The following is a 21863-nucleotide window of genomic DNA, read 5'->3' as shown; positions in this document are numbered from 1 at the left end:
AGAGTGCATCAGTTGCCCCTTTATTTCTGAAAATTTGGAAATTCAATTGTGACATATTTCCTGCTTTCATGGGTTGATATGGTTTAATTGTGTAGCAGTTCATGATTTACAATGCTTCTACGAGGATTTTGACAAAAATTACTCTCAAGAAACACAAAAAGTTTCTTAAAAGCCATAATTTGACAAACTTTGACTTTATTGGCAATTTTGACTTTATTTTTGACCTATCAACTTCTTAGAAGCAGTCCCCCAGGTGCTGAAAACAACTTTATTCTTTGTTTCGTGGACAGACGAGGCCCTTAAAAATTTTTGACTTTATTGACTTTTGCGGGCCCTATATAGGCTATCACATATTGATTAGCGGATACTTTGTTCCACTGAACTTCAAAGTCATAACATATTTACTTTTCAGATGCCAAACCACCTATGACGAACAAATTCGTTGATTCATCATTGGATAAACTGTTGAGAACATTAAAAAAATCACCTCTCCACCAAAATCGTAACATTGAAAAAGCTACATAAACACTGGCAACACATTCAGCTGCTTATAAGAAGATAAAACATTTATACACTGTCTTACTTTTAACCGCAACGAATACTGCTGATAAAGCTGAAATTGTGGCCAGTGTTTTGGGGCAGATATAGTAACAAAATTGGTATTCTACAGTAATAAAGTAGCCTACTCATAATTGTATCAATTTAATTCTGTGAGATTTAAGTTTAATCACTCACCAGCGAATCACGATGCACAAACACTCTGAGAAAATCATTACTTCGTTTCATTCCATTTCTGGTTTCATTCCATTTTTAATACCTGTAATAGATACAATACACGTATAACCACAGTCAGGAAAAACGTTGCAGCACCGGTAATAAAGTGCCAAGGTTACGGTTTTAAAAACTTTAACGTCCTCATTTGTATATTTTGCATCACATATGACCATCAAAACAACAGAAATTAACCTTCATAATTAAGAAACTGTAAATTTCTTTTAGAAGGAGCTTTTAGACTAGCGTTTCTCAAAGTGGACGAAATCGCCCCCCAGGGGGCAAAAATATCAAAGGGGGCAATCGGGGGGCGAAATCACTTAAACGGGGGCGAATTTATCAAACAACCAATAACAGTACAACGCTCTAATCATTTCTATGCACTATGACTATATGGTATTATAAACTATTAGCCTAAGTTTAATAAGCCACAAATTCAATTGTAGACATAGAGCAACAACATCTCACAATCTTGCCAAAGTTTACTTTATAACTTGAAGGAGTTGAAGCTATCGAAATCTAATCAATTCATTGCAAAATTATCTATTATTGCAGCGTCACAGTGCTCATAGCAAAGTATGAAGTTGAAACGTCACATTTCTCTTTCATATTACCAGATATTGCAATTGTTTTGGCGTGCGTAACAAGAGACAGACATGCAAAATTAGTTGTAATTGTTAGTAGTTTAGGATCAATTTTTATCGTTCAACTATAAACAAGCAACTTACAGCAAATTTATTAAGACATATAATCAGTGGTGGATTTCCAGAAGAACATCTTCCGGAGCGTTATTTTTTAACTTTCCAAATGCTCTAGGTGCCGTAGAAGAGATTCAGAAATATGCCCTTATAAGACTTTGAAACAACACACTTGATGTACGTAAAACGTTGCTAAAGTATAAGTATCATGGTCTATAGATGGTATAGCGTTGTTCAATGCAAATATTCTTATTTTAGTGAAACAAAAACACAAAAAAGTACAAGTTACAGCATACAATTGTGACATTTATCGAATTCAAAACCATAAAACTTCAGGCGATTTTGGGTCTCAATTGCCGGGTTAAGTCCCTGGCGCAACCAGGATCCAACATACTTCGCTGGTGAAAACTTTCTCAGTGGAAGACCGAACATTCGTGTAAAGATTAAACTTGAAACAGTTACTTAATGTGTAGAGAAGCAAGGTCAGATGTCACTATGAGGTTCATTTGTGAAAATCTGCGTTCACACTAGTTCGATAAAATTGGAAGGGATTTTAGTGACGTTATCAAATTTTGAAGACTCTGGGATCTTCTTTTCGAAGTTATATATTGACGAAGTCCTCTCACAACTTCGCGTTCATTACAATTAATTTAATAAAGACATATAATGATCGCAGACCGAGGGAGACTTGCAGGCGCGGATTTATGGGGGGGGGCCCAGGGGGCCCGGGCCCCCCCCGAAATTTTGTGAAAAATTGTATGTTTCCGCATCAAATGGTTTGATATGCTTCTAAACAGCTGATATTAGTCCCTCGGCATCACAATTGATGAAAATGGTTGTTTTAATGTCTATTTTCTAGCATATCGTATATGTCGTAGTATCATTGATCATATCTGTTTAGCTTTTTCTTTCTTTTTAATTGATTTTTAAATTTTCTGGCCCCCCCCCGAAAAAAGCTCTTAGATTCGCGCCTGGAGACTTGTATACTTGCTTCGATTCGGAAATGCAACGAGTCATCGGGCGCTATTTGCTTGTGCTTGAAGCCCGGTTGCTCGCTTTGTAAAAAAGCTATCAACCTCAACTTTTGTTTGTAAATAGACAGAGATATGTTCTTAGCGTTGATTAAATGCTGGTATCTTTGAAGGTATTCTTCATATAAATGGTTAAACTCGGTCAAGGTTCAACTCTTTACCTAGGAAATATTTTTAACTGTTAGGGTCTGGCTCACCTTTATTTGGGTAGACGATAGCTTGTGCTTTCCAGCAATGGTTCAATTGTAAAAATCGAAGCAGAAACAAGCAACTTACAACTAATTTAATAAAGACATAAAATGATCGAAGACCAAGGGAGACTTGTATACTTGCTTCGATTCGGAAATGCAACGAGTCATCGGGCGCTATTTGCTTGTGTTTGAAGCCCGGTTGCTCGCTTTGTGAAAAAGCTATCAACCTCAACTTTTGCTTGTAAATAGACAGAGATATGCTATTTAGATTAGCGTTAATTAAATGCTGGTATCTTTAAAAATATTTGTGGGATAAATGGTTAAACTCGGTCAAGTTCAACTCTTTACCTAGGAAATATTTTTAATTTTTAGGATCTGGCTCACTTTCATTTGAATAGACAATAGCTTGTGCTTTCCAGCATTGGTTCAATTGTAAAAATCGAAGCAGAAACAAGCAACTTACAACTAATTTAATAAAGACATAGAATGATCGAAGACCGAGGGAGACTTGTATACTTGCTTCGATTCGGAAATGCAACGAGTCATTGGGCGCTATTTGCTTGTGTTTGAAGCCCAGTTGCTCGCTTTGTGAAAAAGCTATCAACCTCAACTTTTGCTTGTAAATAGACAGAGATATGTTCTTTAAATTAGCGTTTATTAAATGCTGGTATCTTTGAAGGTATTTTTCGTATAAATGGTTAAACTTGGTCAAGTTCAACTCTTTACCTAGGAAATATTTTTAACTTTTAGGATCTGGCTTAGCTTTATTTGGGTAGACGATAGCTTGTGCTTTCCAGCAATGGTTCAATTGTAAAAATGGAAGCAGAAACGACAGAGATATGTTCTTGATTAAATGCTGGTGTCTTTAGAAGTATTCTTCGGATAAATAGTTAAACTTGGTCAAGTTTAACTCTTTTCTAAGGAGATATGTGGTGTTTTTCGGGCCTGTGTTACATTGCTTTGCATAGGTGAGATCTTCTGTTTTGCAGGGCTGATTCAAATGTAAAAATTGAAGCAGAAACAAGCAAATCACAACTAATTTACTAAATTTTTTTTTACTTCACAGTGTAGATTCAAACGATCTGTTATAGCCTGATGCTGCGGGTTCTTTTTGCCAATATCAAATTACACTAGCTTTCGGAACACAGTTCCCTAGTCATGTGCTATGACAAATGGTGTTGAAGTCAGTGAGTTGAGTTGTCAGAAGTCAGTCAGAGTCAGTCAAGTCAGAAGTCAGTCAGTGAGTTGAAGCCACTCACTGACTTCAACACCATTCGTCATAGCACATGACTAGGGAACTGTGTTCCGAAAGCTAGTCTAATTTGATATTGCCAAAAAGAACCCGCAGCATCAGGCTATAACAGATCGTTTGAATCTACACTGTGAAGTAAGCAACAATCATGCTGCTAAAAGCGAAACTCATTCAACTACATAATTTACTAAAGGCGGACACTTGCATATTTTTTTATCGTCATGGTTGACTAATTTCACCCCACTTTTCTACTATTTTTTTGGTGGATACCTCTTCCGTGACGTCATCGCCTTTTTAACTAAAGGGGGAGCTTGTAAACCAGCTCCCAAATTTGTAAATATTTTGCAATTGAAAATAATTTCACAGAATAAGCTCTAATAGTTTTTTTTATCAATAATGTTTTCACAACTTGTGTAATAACTATTTGCTTTGTTTTTGGTTTATTATGGTTTATTTTAATGTCTAAATTATGTTTTTTTACAAAAAGATTGTTTTTTATAAAAAGAATTAAAAATAGCATCCTGACTTTTAATCAGGATAAAAGTAAATATGTCAACAAGAAGTGCTTTCATCAGGGTCTTCATATTGTTGCTGTCGTCACATTATTTATCACATGTTTTTTGCGGATTGTTTTATTGGGCAGATTGCGCAGCATTACGGTATTCTGCCAAAATGACAGAGTGTTCAGATGCATGTTGAATATAAAACAGCAATTACAAAATGCGCTATTGTAATTTTGATACACACATCAATACCATCAAATTATTACATGCTTAAGAGTATGACATTGACAATATCTTTCTAAAAAAGAGCATATAACTGTTTATGAACATTACTACACGATTTTCAGAGGTCCTTGAAAAAAATGGTTGCAAATACGCACATGGTATATACTATATAAAATTAAATATAGGTATTACTATCTGAATTCTTAACAGCCTGTTTCACCTCAAACGGATCATCAGAAGGGTCTTATTCAAATAGAATAAATTATTATTCAAAAATATTCAAAAATAATAGGCTATTCAAAAATTCTATTTGAATAAGACCCTTCTGATGATTCGTTTGAGGTGAAACAGGCTGTTAAGAATTCAGATAGTAATAACTATATTTGATTTAACTTGCTCTGCTTTGCTTTTTTGCTTAGCATTGAGCACTTTTTGTAGTATTAATAGTTTTCATTGTTTTATATATCTACATTTTCATTGTTTACATTTCATTGTTTGTTTTACATTTTCATTGTTTTATATATAATAATATATATACAGTGTGATTTCATGTTTCTGACCCTTCTCTGGGAAGGTTCTTGACTCTTAAATTTACTTGTTTCCAAAATTACCCACTGGACTCTTTGTTAATGCCACAAAATCCATCATTTTTATATTGATTTAACAGACATGGAATCAATGTAGAAATGACAGAGTTTGCTCTCTGGGTTGCTTGCTTTCTTAGCTAAAAAGTAGGCAACATGATCATGTAAGTTTGCCTACTTGTTGTAGCCTACCTGTGTCATTAGGACAGTGTCAGCATTATTAGGCTAAAGCTAGGTTAAACCATGATATCAATCTATTAAGTTATTTACATTTTTTATACAGCATAGGGTAGTTTTGTGATAATTACATGTGTACGACTGCTTGTAATCATGATTGCCTCTACGACACAGTAGTCAATTGACAACTGTTCATCAAGCTCACAAGAATACTCATACACATTCAGATTATTTGGATTAAGGATTGTTGGATCTGTAAAGTCAACCTCTGTTTTCCTCATCAAAGCTGCATTGTCGTGGATATATATATGTACTTGAAATGAGCATAATGACAGCTGCTAATGAAACTGATCCTACAGGTAATACTTTGAGGCTGGTTAATTGACTGGTTATAAGATTTTTTTACCTTTATAAACAGCATTATTTTATCAGTACATATCTGTGGTGGATACAATACTATATAAAAGTGCACAAGTATAATTATTTGTGTTTGAACAGTATGAACACTCTTGTACCTCAATAATTAGCAATTCTTCAAAGCACATGTATACTTGCATAGTCCTTTGTTTCAAGTTGACAATTCAACAAACTTGCATTTACTTCAACATGAAAATGATTGCTTTATTAAAAACTTATATTGAAATGAAACCAAGACAAAAAGTACTGCATGGAAACAAAATGTTTTGCAGTATACATATTATAGATATATCAATTAACCCCACTTAGTTGCTATATATACTGCTTAAGTGAGTGTGCCAGCCTATTCACTACTAAAGCTACTGTGCTGACTGCTAATGCTACACTACCCTTGTCTGTAATCTGCAACTATTTTGTGAAAAGGACATTGTTAAATCCAATCCACAATGGCTGGTTTTTGCATTCTTGTTATAAAAGTCTTGTTTAATAAGCAGTTGCAAGCCATTTTTGAAGGTGAACCACACAAATGATAAATCACTAACATTGATTTATTGCTTATTGCAATCTCATGCAAATGATGTGTAAACGTTTTGTTTGATTTGCTCAATGCTCACCCTGTATCTTTTCATGAATTTAGACCAGGAAAGACATGACAATCTGTTGCGACTTGTCAAGAGCCAGGTTGGTGTTTTAGGTTTAATTTATATACAACAAACATTTGTCGTGTGGTACAATCACATTGGTTTGATGATTGAACACAGTTAAGATTATGTTACTTCCAACTGAACTGCAAGCATTAATTTTAATGTTTTTCTCATTTTATTTTTAGTTTGAACATTCTGGTTTTGCAAACGTTTTTAACACAGTGAGTAAATTATACAATACATCATAATGTATATTATATACATTATACAATATACCATACTGTACACTAGTATATATTGTAGTATAGTAAACTATAGCATTAGCCTATATAATGAGAATAAAATAGGCAATGTGGAAATGACTTAGGCGCTTGTAGGTTTTAAGCTGCTCGCATTCGATGGTCGGCAATGTCTCTCCTGTATTTCTCTCTCATAAAATCATGTGCGGCTTAAAACCTACAAACCCCATAAATTGCACTAATAGATTTCACTTGATCTAACACCACAAACAAACAAAACGAAGTGACACAACTGGATGTAATGTTATTTTATTAAGAGACATAGGCAATAGGCATAATATTTAAATATAATTGTGCTCAGTTTTATTGACATCACAAAAGTGTTCCTAACTTTACTAATGATCATTTTAGTTGAAAGCGATTATGGAAGAATCGGTTACAAAAAAGTTTATTCATGTTGAAAGCCCTCATGTGTTACGTTTATGTGGTAAGTATTTTTGGCTTAGTAATGGTTGTAACTCTTTGATTTGGTTAAAAATTGTTAACATTTATTCCTGTTATTTTTAAAAATTACATTACACACTAACGAAAATAGATTACAAACAAAAAAATGGTGCAATAATGCAGTTTATTGAATACTGAAAAGTTTGGGTGTTTATCAGGACAATTATCGTTTCTAGCACTAGTTGCTACGTAGCAACTAGTGCTAGAAACGAATGCAGTTTATGTTTACTGTAAAATAAAAACTTTAAATGTGTTTTAATAGGAACACAATAGTCCGGTTGCCAAATCCAATTTTTTGGCTGAACCTGGAAATTTTATGCAAAGTTTTTTTTTTTATTGATTTTGGTAGCCTAGAGTCTACTCTTTCAGAATCTGCCGGGTGCACTCCGCGCATCCTTGAGCGTTTTGAGAAATTCAAGATGGCGTCCAAAATGGCTGCCGTTTCAGATAACTCCTTATAACTCAGTTAGTATTTGACCTAGGATGATAATTTTGGTGTCTAACCATATGTTTTGAGGGGCAAGGAATACATTGAAGCTATTTATTTGACTGGTTGGAGATTGCATCAGGTAGAAATGCAATAATGCCGCCAATGGGGCTGCCATATTAAAAAATTCAAACAAAAACAAACAAATTCACTTGTATTTGGTCTAGAATGACAATTTTGGTGTCTATCCATATGTTTCGTTGACAAGGAATCCATTTAAGGGATTAAAACATTTGCATATAACTTATATCACAGCAAAATCCAAAATGGCTGCTGATATATTTGCCTGATATATACTTACTGTAAATTTTTTAATCTCGAACTCCCACTATGCTACGTAATCACTTTGCTTTCTGACTGATAAGTGCGAACTTGCGTCTCAGCAGGCTTGTAAGAAATATCGTATAATAAGTATAAAGAAATAAATATAAGAAAAGTAAGTAGAGAAGTAAGAAAGTAAGAAAGTGTTCTTATAACGAGGTATTACGCTTTAAGCGTTCAGCTGTGAAAGCTGCAACAATGGAACGATCCTGTCTTGGCATATCTGATGCATCAGACGGTTTGGTACAAGTAGTTATCGATACTTTTGATGCTGAAATCTCGTGACAAAATGGAAAACTTTCCACCCACTCGTTAGCTGGTCTGGTTACACATCCTGAATCACCATCTGATGATGATCGATACCATAGAGAGACAATCCCACGAATTTCAAAGGAGGAGATGTCGGAGGCAATAGAATGTGATGTCACTATACAGAGATACAATGGTTCCAAGAAACCAAAAATGCCCGAGAGTGTTGCTGTTAGAACAGTTCTCTCACTCAAGTTACTTACGCAACAGGCTACTCTAAAACAAAGAGCGGACGAAACTGACTTCGCCTTCTTTCAGGATGTTCAGAAACAGAATTGTCCCGAGTACAATGGCTACAACACAGCTCTTACACGCAATCAAGGCCAAACAGAACAACCTAAGACTAAGACGGCATACCTGCCTTTGGTTGATCCTGTGCCATCCCACCCAGATACAATAATGACAACAATGGTGGAAGCTCAAAAGGTGACACATAATGCTGACCAAAAGCTTGTGTTATTTACCTGTGACTTACAACTATATAAAGTTGCATTACATGTGAAGTGGGCTTACCCAGAAAGGTTTTCAGATGTCATCCCGCGCTTGGGTGGTATGCACTTTTTGATGAGTTTCATAGACTGCATCGGGGCTCTGATCGGCTGTTGGATCTTGACTTGAGGCATGCAAACAAATGCTTCCCTATTTCTTTGCCGCTGGTCATGTGCATTATGCAAGGTATAGGATGTGCTACCTAAGGGCAATGGAATCTCTTCCAGAAGAGGTACTACTCCGGTTCATGAAAGGGGAGCATGTGATGAGGCACCTACGCGGACTATAGAATGGCCTATGGAGTGATATGTTTATAGAAACTACTTTCATGAGATATGGCCATGCCCCAAATGGCATCATAGGAATAACCTTGAAGCCGGACACGCTCAAGATCTGGGCATTGAGTCTTCATACATGTAGTACTGTGGAGGCTGCTCTGGGCGAAATGCTTGGAGATTCTGGAGACCAGGAAAGTGGGCATAAGGAAGAAAAGAAGGCACGGATAAAGAATGACAACAAGGACCGAGAAGCCACAAGGACGAAGCTTCAAAAATGTATGGATCCACTTGATCCCGAGAAACATCCAGAGGATCTAGTGAACATTGCAACTGGTCAACATGGAACCCCGGCAGTGAATGTGCAGGAGGCTGTGCAGAAAGGATTCAAACAGATGTGCGAATTTGGAGAGAATTTACTTGATGGCTTACATGAAACAATTCACAAGACCATGCCTACCATGATGGCTACAAAGAAACATGTGAATGTGGGAGGTAGTAAAGTGTACGACATGAATGTCATCTACTCCAGGATCATAGGCCAACAGGCTAGTGGGCGTGATGTTGACATAAAAGATGTCCTATCCTACGAAGTGGCCCCAGTACCAACGTCTATGTTTGACCCCACAGAAGAAATGAGAGCTGCAACATCAAAGTCCTCCTTAAAGCGACAGTTTCAGGTTGAGGTATCTGCTCGGACAACAGCAAGTGACACTTCAGTAGTTGTGATTGATGGTTCAGCCCTACTCTGGGTGATTTATTGGCCTGCAGTGGGCACCACTACAGACTACGCAAACAACTTGAAACACGCCATTGCCAAGAGACTAAAAGTTGGGGACGTTCACCTAGTGTTCGATCGGTACTACGATTACAGTACTAAGAGAGTCACCAGAAGTGCTAGGGCCACTGGAGTTAGCCGAGTCCACGAGCTGCAGTTGAACACCAAGTTACCACCTCAAAAGACTGTATTGACGGTGACCGAAAACAAGAAGCAGTTGATAAACCTGATTGTCAAACTTCTGATTGAAGACGAGTCATTCCATGAATACACCCAAACTCACAAGTTGATAGTGATTGTTGAGGACGTTGCCCCATTTGAGATCAGCCATGGTGGTGTAGTGATCAGAAGGACAGACCTTTCAAGTAGTCATAAGGAAGCGGACAATATCATTGTCCAACAGGTGATGCTGTCTGCTCGAAATAATGAAGAGAGTGATATAACTGTGATATCTGATGACACTGATGTTTTCATTCTCTTGCTTCATTATTATCACGTTGGAAGCATGAAAAATCGTATCACCATGGAATCACCAATTAAGGAACGAACAGTCATTGACATTGGAAAAACCGTAGAGAAGCATGTGTCTTTTGTGAATGAACTCCTGCCAGCCCATGCTCTTGCTGGGTGTGATACGGTAGCATGCTGCTGTGGGGTTGGCAAAGGTACTGCATTGAAGGTTCTGAAAGATGGTCACTCACTGTCACTTTTAGGGGTCATTGATTCTCCATAGAATCAGTGATCGCGCAGGCAACCACATTCATGTCAGCCTGTTACGGTCAATATACTACGAGTAAATCAATGTCCGAAGCACGCTGGAGGATATGGGCATCCAAAATGGGTCGGGCCTCCGCGGTACCACCAAAAATTTGTTCTCTTCCTTCTACAAGTGAGGCCTTTAAAGAGAATGTAAGAAGGGCCCATCACCAAGCCATTGTGTGGCGTTCATTGGAAGACAGCAATCCGCCCGAACTTGATGCAGAAATGTACGGATGGGTGAAAGACTCGACACTTAAAACGCTACAACCGGTCCTCCTTCCCGCAAATGTTGAACTCACCCCAGAAACTGTCATGATCAGATGTGGATGCAAGAGTGACAACCCCTGCAAAACGCTTTCTTGCAGCTGCACAAGGGATGGTTTGAAATGTACAATACTCTGTGCGTGTTATGTTGCAGGTTTCAGCCAGACTCTTACTTAGCATTTTAATTCAATTGGACAACATCACAGATTTATGGACTAGGTGACTTAATGACGAGATGATAACCACAACTGACTGTCTTGTGACTGTGAGAGAGGCTTGTACATTACTAATGGTAACATTTGTGATAACTAATGGTTACATTTGTGAGTGATGTTATATGTTAGATGGTATTTCACAAGCAAAAGTCGCAAAAATAATGATTTTCTATAAGTATTCAGCAAATATATCAGCAACCATTTTGGATTTTCCTGCGATGTAATTCATATGCAACTGTCTTAATCCCTTAAATGGATTCCTTGTCAACGAAACATATGGATAGACACCAAAATTGTCATTCTAGACCAAATACAAGTGAATTTGTTTGTTTTTGTTTGAATTTTTTAATATGGCAGCCCTATTGGCAGCATTATTGCATTTCTACCTGATGCAATCCCCAACCAGTCAAATAAATAGCTTCAATGTATTCCTTGCCCCTCAAAACATATGGTTAGACACCAAAATTATCATCCTAGGTCAAATACTAACTGAGTTATAAGGAGTTATCTGAAACGGCAGCCATTTTGGACGCCATCTTGAATTTCTCAAAACGCTCAAGGATGCGCGGAGTGCATCCGGCAGATTCTGAAAGAGTATACTCTAGGCTACCAAAATCAATAAAAAAAAAAACTTTGCATAAAATTTCCAGGTTCAGTCATACTTCTGCCGGACTACAACTAACCTTTTAGATTGGTTCTCGCATACTGCAACTGTTTTGAGGCTAGTAGTATGTTTTATTTTATCTTTTGTCATTAACGGTTCTATTACAAAAAAGAAAATACAGTTAAATGCACAGTACATCAGCACATTAATTAATGCAACAGAGAAAGGTGGCCACTTTGCCGATTTTCCACCACTGGACCCATGGCCCATTTTTAGTCATACTGGCCAGTGGGCCCGGGTCTGCTACTATTCGGTGAGTCCGATTCGGTGAGTTCCCAAACTCTAACCCCTAACCCTAAAACGGCAATGATAATTAGGCTACGGTATCCAATAATTAAAAAAAAATGGAAAAAATCTCCCGTTAAAGGATCGGACTCATCGAAACTGGCCATTCCGAGTGGGCCCACCCTTTGCACAAACCTGTACTTACATGATTACATCACTGGAATACGGTAAGATAAATCTCTGATTGGTTGTAATGTGGCCACAAAATCGAAGGTAACCATTGACTGTACATAACTACACATATACTTATTACTTATATAACCTATTGAACATATTGTATTTATTTCTATAAAAATTAGTTGAAACTTTTATTGTACGAACTATTGTCCAAAATTCCTACCCCCCTTTTGAAATACTTACGGTATACTGTATTCCATTTTGGTAGTATGTTGTCTACATATCTATCATACAGTTCTTAAAGGGGGGAGTTTCGTGGCTAACAACAATATTATTTTGTCATAATGTCTCTCATGCTTATTTACTGGGTTAAAGAAGTGAAAATCAGTTAAATTAATGTAAGGTTTGGACCAGAGGAAGAGATTGTGTTGGAAACTTCCACCTTATGGTTTCAATAACAGATAAAAATATTGATAGTTTCAAAATGGTATCCTGCATGCCTTGAAAAGGAAGTATGTATCTTTGAAGACCTTTTTGCGCATTTACAATCCCTTTGTAATGGATTCTAATGCAGCGAACATTAGTCTTGGGCATGGTCTTGGAACAGAGAAAAATTTTCTCACAGTGGGGTAAAATAACTTGATTGCATTGCTCATTGGTGACATTTTGTTGGCAGTCATTTTTTCTTGCAGGGATGCCTTTTGATGAAGGTATTGAATAATTTATTCTAATCAATACCAATTTGCCTCTACAAAGGTCTGTGCTGAATGAAATTCAGCGGCTGTTAAGATATTGGCAATCGTTTGTACAATCTTCATGAATTAAAATCGTGTCTATGGAATATTAGAAGCAGGTTTTATCGCTTTGTCGATCAAATGGTTTTCGCTGGTAATTTGGTATTGATTTCATCCGTCTAAATTTGGAATGTGAAGCTAGCCCAAAAACATGATTGTCAATTATATTTTGACTTAATCAACCTGGTAGTACGTATGAAACCCTCTTACGGGTAGAAATATCTGTGCATGAGCCAGTGCTACCACAGTTATGCTCATAAATTAATGTATGTGAAATCAGTGCAAAAATGAACTGATTTGCTTGTAGAATGTAGAGCTCTACAAAGCTTGACCAAAGGTGGTGGATTGCAGACCCACTGGTCATAAAACACTCTGCACTCCCATACACGCTTTAAACAACGCGTTTTACCAAAAAAATTCTCTTGAAAGACGTCATCAATTGGCTCCGTGTCGGGTGCAAAACGCAATGCTACTCACCAAGTCTACAAGGTTCACCAATACATCTAGTCATAGCCAATCGTGCTGGCTGACGAAAATTTGATTGCTGCTAGTTATTTCACTGTATATTCTTGTTTGTAGCTCTTGCCAAACATTACAAGCGCTTCTGTTATCATCAAGTTATAGTTGTAAATAATGAGTGGTTTGCAACAACTTCGTCTGATCAACGAACCTTTTTCGTTTGTAATTGTCTTACTGGAAGTAACTAACCGGACACGATCAGTTTATGTTGTGCTTTGTCCGACAACGTTAAATGCATGGAAACCCGTGGTTTTTGATGACGCATTTCTTAGCGTAGAATGACACTTTGCACGGGGCTTGGACATGAATTGGCTGTTGATTATTAAAATTCATCTTTATATTTTGATCCCGGTGCAGACTAAGCCACAAAACAGCTCTTCTTTGCATTAATGGAACGTCTGCAGACGTGAAAGTAAAAACAAAGGATTTGCATGCTTGGGTAGTCATAATATCATTACGACAGTGCAGTGTGCAGTTTAATTTCGAAGAATTTTCTCAACCTTCCACGCTTGAAAGTTGTCTCGTCCTACTTTCATTGTATCAGATCTTTAATCTTTTGCTGCATCAGATCTCTGATAAATTTTGTGTCTGAGCCAAGAGCTCATTCAAAATACTGCTTTAAAATTTGTGGAAACACGCTTGTGCACAATGACTTGCGCGATTGGCGCTAATCGATTTATTTCCGTTTTATTGAAAAAAATATCGTTTCTTCATAAATTTAACCTTTTCCTGCAAATTAAATTTATTTTGGTGCCAAATAACCATATTACAGAATATCGAAGCATTTGACGTCTTGGGATGACTAACTTATGCATAATTCATTAACGCTTTGCATCAAGTAGATGTGTGGTGAGGCATATAAACTTAAAACTTTTTTATTTTACATTATTAATGATGTCTAAACTTGCATTTGCTTTATCAGTCTCAAGTTGCTTCGATTGAAAGTTAAGCGTACACTTGACTGGATGTTTTGATAACCTCAAAAATATAGAGAATGACATTTCCTACTGCCTTCCCAGATAGCACAGACGTTGAATCAATGTAAAAATGACAGATTTTGCCGTCTGGGTCGGTATCAGCTAAGGCGAAGATATTTTCGAAGCCAAAATATTTCACTTCCACCCAAAATTTCTTGAATTTGTTTCGTTTCAAAATAAAACTTATTTCATTACGTTGTATCCTGAAAACATAAGCGAAACGCACGAGGAACGACAATCTTAAAACAGTAACCCTAAATTCACTTGTTTCGCCAAAAGAAAATTCGTTTCGAACAGCCCCGGCCGAGCTTTCTTTCTACATGCTGTTGTGTGAAACTTATAGAAAGATTTGGTTATACCCTCGTTGTCCGTCATTACCAACTATGTGCTCTACTCCTTACATCTAGTTGGCTTTTTACATAAAAGCAATACGGATGTAACGCTATTCAAACACACAATTGTTATTTCTTAATGGGTTTCTAAATTAAAACCAAGTTACTTAGATCTTTTCAGTGGATATTTTTTTCCTCGTTGGTTTGTTGCGTAGAAAAATACCAGACTGTGTGAAATGTTATTGCTATTCAAGTGATCTCGTCAACTGCATTTTTAGGTACAATCGAGCAATGCTTACTAGATGGCATAAGAAAACTTGCAGTTGCGTTTTACCGCAACAAAATTGCTTATCTTTTCACAAGAGTTGGAAAAGTGATACCGCAAGTAGCTAGCGTTGTGACAAAGATTGAAGAAGCGGAAGCCAAATACGAAAAGTATGCCTTTTAACCTCTAAATCTGACCATTTTTTGTCTTGCATGATTTTCTGAATTGTTAGTTGAGTTACCAAATACAACAAAATTTTATCTTTTTGTGTTTTATCCTTATCCTTTGGCAACTCAAACCGGCCTGTGGAGTAATTTACTTCTTTCGTTTCGGCAAAACTGTCATTAACTTTGTAAATTCTGATGCACCAGAATACCAGTAACGGAAGATGGAAGACCTTATCGTACGTCGTCTGTCAGCAGCTCCTCCAATAGCATCAGCTATGCCGCTGGAAGGAAGCACCTTTGGATCAGGATGGCGATTACTGAGAAAGTAATCGATAAAATAACGGAATATCTTGTTGCCAACCACAGGTGAGCACTGAAGCTAGAATTTCAATGAGTTCAACGATTGAATTTCAGGATTTAACGAGCAAAACACGTTTTAGTTTTAAATGCTTGTTCAGACAAGCATTCAAAACCAAAATGCCTCTGCACTTTCTCTTATGCTCGTCGATTCAGATCGGACAAGGATTTTCAAAGATTACGCTTCGGAGATATGGCAATTTAAAAAAATGTCCACTTGATAATGTCTTCGCTGATATTGGGTATATGAACGTAGAAGCTAAGTTATAAAATAAGAGCCAAAACGCGATAAAATGAGAGCCAAAACTTTGCAAGGAAGGCAACAATCTTGATGTTGGCCGCTGCTATAAAGGACATTAGACTCACTTATAAATTTTCTTATCTGCTTTCAGTATGAGCTTTTGTTGAAGTTACATTCTTTTCTCAAAAAGGGTTCGTCGTTTTATCAACGACCTTTCCATAATTTCTGAATGATAAACGCAAACATCCGGACAGGGGAAAGGAATTTTGCAACAGATTCCAGATTTCTAGTGCCGCCCAGATAGTTACCTATATACAACGTGCCTAGATTTGTACTGAATAGTTTAGGACTAGCACATCAACAGTGTCCACTTTTCCAGCAGTCGCAGCATTGTTCATACGGTAAATTATAAAATAAAAGAAAAAGATGTAAATTATTTTTAATGCTTGCTTGACGATTCGCACATGATGACATTGCGCATTCTCAGAGCGAACATTGGTACAATAGTTTATATATATACTGCAACACCAAGATAAAGTGTAGCAACACACACGCTTAGATGCACTTTGTTGACTTTAGGAATGTTTCTTTTGGCATTATCCATGAGAAAGTGTATATTTGCAACAACAACAGCTTAATTTAGTAAAAAACTGGATGCCCATAGTGTGGTAGTTTCTTCTCTATGCTGTTGATGTAATAACTGTAAACACTGCTGAAGCGTATATGGATCGCAATGACCTTTTTGTTTATTAACAGAAAAGATTGTTTCATTTCAGCTCATACAAGCAAAACCACTTTACACAAATTAATTTCTTTTTGATTCAACGTCGGCAGACGTTGATTTGATTTGCAGTGTTGTTTAGTGAAATAAGCTATGAATAAGCTGATGCTGAGACTAAAAATCGTAACCTAGCTGGTTGCATTTAATAAATTGCTTGAAACCAACGTTTTTAAACGTTGATGAGCCACAAAGTGTGCTATTCAAGGTCATTATTCACACACTAATGGCCACGCAGTCATTCATCAATCATCAGCGGGGTGGCCTGTTTGCTTTGTGATGCGATTATGTTTGAAAGAAACAGCTGTTTTACCCAAAATTGGCTTTTCATCTGTAACCAAGACAGCGAAAAATCGATAAGACAAGCAGAAAGCGAAAAATAATAATTGTGCAAGAATCGAAAACACGTTTCATTCCTTTACGTTTAATGAACGTGCTGCAGATTCATCATCATCATCATAATCCATCGTCGGTTTGTTCCCCAGATTGATTTTTTCATTTGTTTCACATACGAAATTTTTATGGGATCAGTGCTGTGTGATTGCATTCAAAATTTGGTTGATGGCTTTGACTGGTTGTCGCCGTTCTTACGTGAAAAGTTATGTTAAAAACTTCGACTTTTTGCTTTCGCCACAGCATGATATAAAACACTCTCTGTTTATATGGTTAAAAACTTGACGTTTCAAAGGAAAACTGAGGAATTTATGAGCGTGGTCTAACTCATGCCATTGAGTGCTGGGCAATCAGCAAATTGTCATAAGCATGGTCGTAAGCATGGTTTGATTATAATTCGGTAACGGCACTGAGCAAGTGACACTGGCGTACATGATGGCACACGCAAGATTTTTTTGCCGATAACTATTGACTACTGTTTTTGAGAAACAAAAATCTTTTTTTGACTTGCAGCCGGTTTAAGCAAATCTGCTGGCTAATTATATGACGTCTTATCTGCTGCGCCATAATACTAATTGGCAAAAGAACATGGCAAATCTGGCAACCTTGGAACAAAATAAAAACCTGATAATGGCCATACATAAGTGAGGTTGGACTTTTGGAGCATTGGGCTATTTCCTCATACACTGTTGGATATTAACCAAATTGTCTGTTTTCCAGCAAGTTCTACGAAAAATCGTCAATCATGGCGGATCCAATTCGAGGAAAAATATTTGCTTCTCTGCTGGGTGAGTGGCGTTTCCTCCATTTGCGTCGGACAACAGATATTTGTAACCACCTTACCAGACAAGAAAGTTTTCTTTTTCACATCCTTTCAACGTCGCTAGACGTTCAAACGATTTCAAAACGAAAGCTTTTACTGACTGGTATGTTCGCTACTGAACAACTTTGCTGGCAAATGCGAAATTACTTTTTGACTTCAGAAACTTTGTGCTGCATAAGCGTAATTTAATTCTTGTTTCATGCATTGGTGTTTGTAGATTAATGATTTCGTTTATACACAAGGCCTGGGCAATGTGCATGAGTTTTTTTTCTTTCTGAACCGCTGTAATCTACTCGCGTCTTACATCGAGCTCAGTTTTTATGATATCCGTCAATTTTTGTTTTTGAAATGAGCTATTTCAAACAATTCTCACTAATTGTACAATGTGCATCAATTCTGAAAGTTGTTTTTCACCTTACAGATTTTGTCAGGCTTTCGTAAGTACTGCATTGCGTATTTTCATGCAACAATTATATTTATTTTACCATGAGGTCGCGCTCTGCATATGTATAATCGCATATGTCGGTGCAGCACTTCCCCTGTCTCGGTCATCTTGTGGATTCCCAATCATTGTTTTGTTTTTTTGCAGACGTTGAATCAACGAAATAAGGACATTTGTTATTTTTGAGTTAGACTAGGGGCCAGGGCCATGTGTGGTGTACGCTCATAATTGAAGTCATCAGCTGATAAAACAACAGTGTCCCAAACAACTAATGTAAACCGAAAAGGTACACGAAGTATTTCAAATATACTGTAGAAGGCACTAGAAAAAAGCTGTGGTTGACAGCCATGTGGTAAGAATATTGTGGTGCTGATGAAGCTCATTAGACCGAATTTTCACCGAAACAACCTTCTTCGCTATCACCGTGCGCATAGCGACAGTCAACTGCCGTTACACATAAAATATTTTTGCTGCCCATGCAGATACAGTGACGTAGTAAACCCTCAATCAGCAAATCATTTTTTTATGGAAAATGAACTTCTGCAGACGTTGAATCAATGTAAAAAAAGTTTGATTTTCTCGCTGGCAGTAACATTGCTCCTAAAAAGTCTACGGCGGCAATTGGTGTCGTCAGCGCACAAGCTTGACCACTTGACCAGCACAGTTTTGTTCCATTTTCACGCATTTCTGATTTCGGGATAGTAAGTTGTGGAAAGCTATTTTAACCTAGCCGATGACAAAGCCAACGACTTGTGTCACAAGTTTGACATATTTCACGAGTAATAATTTTAGTTCGTTAGCGGGGCCACCGTGGACCCACGCAATAGCAAACCGATAAATTTCTTAAAATATCAATTTAAGAGGATTTAAACTATTTTAAAGCCTTGCCTTTCATGATTTTTGATAGTTCTTTTTTCATCTAGCATTGCGTTTATTATAGCTTAGCTGTTTCCAAATTAGGCATCGCAATGCCCTTCTGTATCGTTTCGAAATTACGAGGCTGTCACAAACTTCCTCATTTTCCGACTAAGATATGAAAATTCCAGGAAGTCCTGCTCAATTGCTATGTTGCTAACTTTAATTATGTTTCCATTTAAAATTCCATAGTAGTAACAAAGTGTCATCATCCAGCGATATTCTCTGTATCATACCGGTATAGTGTATATGTTTGTAATCTTTCCACTGCGCGTGTGTTTTATTTTATTATATATATATTACTTTTTTTTCATGCAACTCCATATGGATGTGTAACATGTATGCATATCTGAAGCAAATAAATTGTTGTTAACACTTTGCCCACAACTGACGCGCTGTGACTTTTTGATGTACCATATAAATGTTTTCAGCGCAGCACTGTGCCCTTGTCAGAAAATTATTAAATTTGATCGAAAAGAAAAATCTGTAACAAAAATGCAAAAAGCTGTCTTTTTCACAGGCTAGAAAAGCTGCCGACTTCCGAAGTTTTTTTAGTGGCCAGTTACTTTAATTCCTGGGGGGGGGGGTTTCGCTGAGACTTTTCGGTCATTTGTCCGAAATAACTTGAAAAAATTCGGTCATTTTTTATTTATTTCGGTCATTTTTTCTGATGAAAATATTTCCTTTCAAGTAGCTGATACAAACCAAAAAATTTTCGGACATTTTGACCGAATTGACTATATATTTTTTCGGACATTTTGACCGAATTAACTATATTTTTTTCGGACATTTTGCTAAAAAATCGGTCAATGACCGAAAAAAACACCAGATTATCCATCGTCCAGGGATAAGGACAAGTGTGTAATCACCTCAACAGAACAGTTCAAAGAGCTGCTATTTTCTGACGAGGTTCTTAAAAGGTTATTTTACGGTTTTAAAGTGACTGTGCATTTCTCTCCATCCCCCCCTGTTATCATTATCCGACCCGAGAGGGTGCCTCCTATGCTCACCGAAATCGACGTCTATGTATATTACTGACTGGAAAGACTGTTTTGTCAGTCCCTTTTTCACGCAGCAATCCACAATGAATACTGAAAAGTTTTTATCAGGATGATTATCGTTTCTAGCACTAGTTGCAACGTTCATAACGTTGCAACCTGTGCTAGAAACGACATTTCACAAGAAGAATTGAGGTCTATTAACTCGATCCTTCAGAAAACGTTTTGGGTGCGCAAAACGTGCTGCATTTGTGTTTACTTGCATAGAAAGTTTTACTCATAGTTTAATAGTCCGTGTCTCTCCGAACATCCTGTTACGTCTGTTGCGTTCATTTTCTCGCCGAGCTTATTTTTCAAATTAAAACGCAACATAGCATCGTTTGTCGTTGTCTTGATGTTCTGTCATGTTATGGAAACTTTATTGAAAGTCATTACTCAATTGCAATTTTTACTCCTCAGTCGGACCTTGTGCTTTGGATTACACGAAAGTGAAGACTCATGATCATTACTGGTCTGATCCTCCTGCAGAAGAATTGCTGCAAAGACATAAATTGCACAGTCGGTGGGTTAGACTAAATGTTACTTTGAATAATTCATGACCCATGTTGTTTAAGTGTCAAAGTTCTGTGATTCCCTGGAGCTTTTTGTTTTTTGGCATTTGGGTTCGGTTGATTTATTTTTTTAAGATTCAAATAGTTACCCACACAATTTATGTTTTTACAATTGGAATATCAACTCAAAGTGTGTTCATTGATCCATGATTGATCACAAAAATGTTTAAGCAAAGTATTTCTCACAAAATGTAGTTGCGACTGGCGAAACAAGCTACCACTGTGTGTCTGTGTTTTTTCATTACTCTATATCAGTACCACTATATTTTCCATAATCAAAGGGCTCCCAGTTAGCATAAGAGGATGAACAATTTCTTCCGAAACTCACAAACATGATTCAACTAAGTAAGAATAGGAAATTCTTCTCGGATTTTAATCTGTATGAAACATTTTAGACAAGCCATCTTTATTAACGCATTTTTTCGCATGAGATGGGTTTGTAAAAGTTTGTTTCAATTCATTTTATTGGACTTTCACTTATTAAATTCATAGAAATTGAATAACTACCAGTAAAACCCCTTTATGCAAACACAAGAGAAGCCTTAACTCTCTTAATTATGCTGAACGTCCATCACAAAAGCAAGCAAATTGCCTGATTAGGCTTAAAAAATATTTTCTTTTTCAATTTCTTCAGTATGATCTAACTTCTTTATGTCGTCTCAGTGGTCCTCCAAGTCCGAACAAGCGTCCTGCGTTGCGTTACTCCAACCTCCAAAACTCCACCTCCGAATCTGCGGCCAACAGTACTTCCTTCCGTGCTTACGTTGAATCACTTCATCAAAACTCTAAGGTCACTTTGCTGTATGGGAAGAACAACGTGATTGTGGAACCGGTCAGTTGCATGTTGCTTACGATACAACTCATTTCAGTTTGGGTTATTGATCATGGCTTGTGAATTTTTTACATCCCGCACTCCTTTTTTACATTGGTTTAACATTTGGAGACATATATTAAACCAATATAGAATAGAACTGATCTGCTAGTTTGGAATAAACATAACGAAATCCCGTTTAGGGATCTTATCGACAAAATCCTACCTTTTTTTCTTATTT

General features: G+C 37.0%; 1 protein-coding gene across 1 annotated transcript in view; it reads left to right on the top strand.

Annotated features, from left to right (window-relative positions):
- The first annotated feature begins 5553 nt into the window (after positions 1–5553).
- LOC145775927 (small G protein signaling modulator 2-like) overlaps positions 5554–21863 on the top strand; it is a 36394-nt gene continuing 20084 nt past the window's right edge. The window contains exons 1-8 of the mRNA XM_082587336.1: positions 5554–5791; positions 6487–6530; positions 7144–7219; positions 15100–15256; positions 15458–15619; positions 17743–17810; positions 20660–20762; positions 21475–21643. Of these exons, the coding sequence (XP_082443462.1) occupies positions 5752–5791; positions 6487–6530; positions 7144–7219; positions 15100–15256; positions 15458–15619; positions 17743–17810; positions 20660–20762; positions 21475–21643 (819 nt within the window). The 5' untranslated portion in view covers positions 5554–5751. The remainder of the gene's footprint in view (positions 5792–6486; positions 6531–7143; positions 7220–15099; positions 15257–15457; positions 15620–17742; positions 17811–20659; positions 20763–21474; positions 21644–21863) is intronic.

The sequence above is a fragment of the Aplidium turbinatum genome, chromosome 8 (genome assembly GCF_918807975.1).
Source record: "Aplidium turbinatum chromosome 8, kaAplTurb1.1, whole genome shotgun sequence".
Classification (NCBI taxonomy): Eukaryota; Metazoa; Chordata; class Ascidiacea; order Aplousobranchia; family Polyclinidae; genus Aplidium; species Aplidium turbinatum.
The sequence above is the reverse complement of the archived record's forward strand: the minus strand, read 5'-3'. Positions and strand labels throughout refer to the sequence as shown.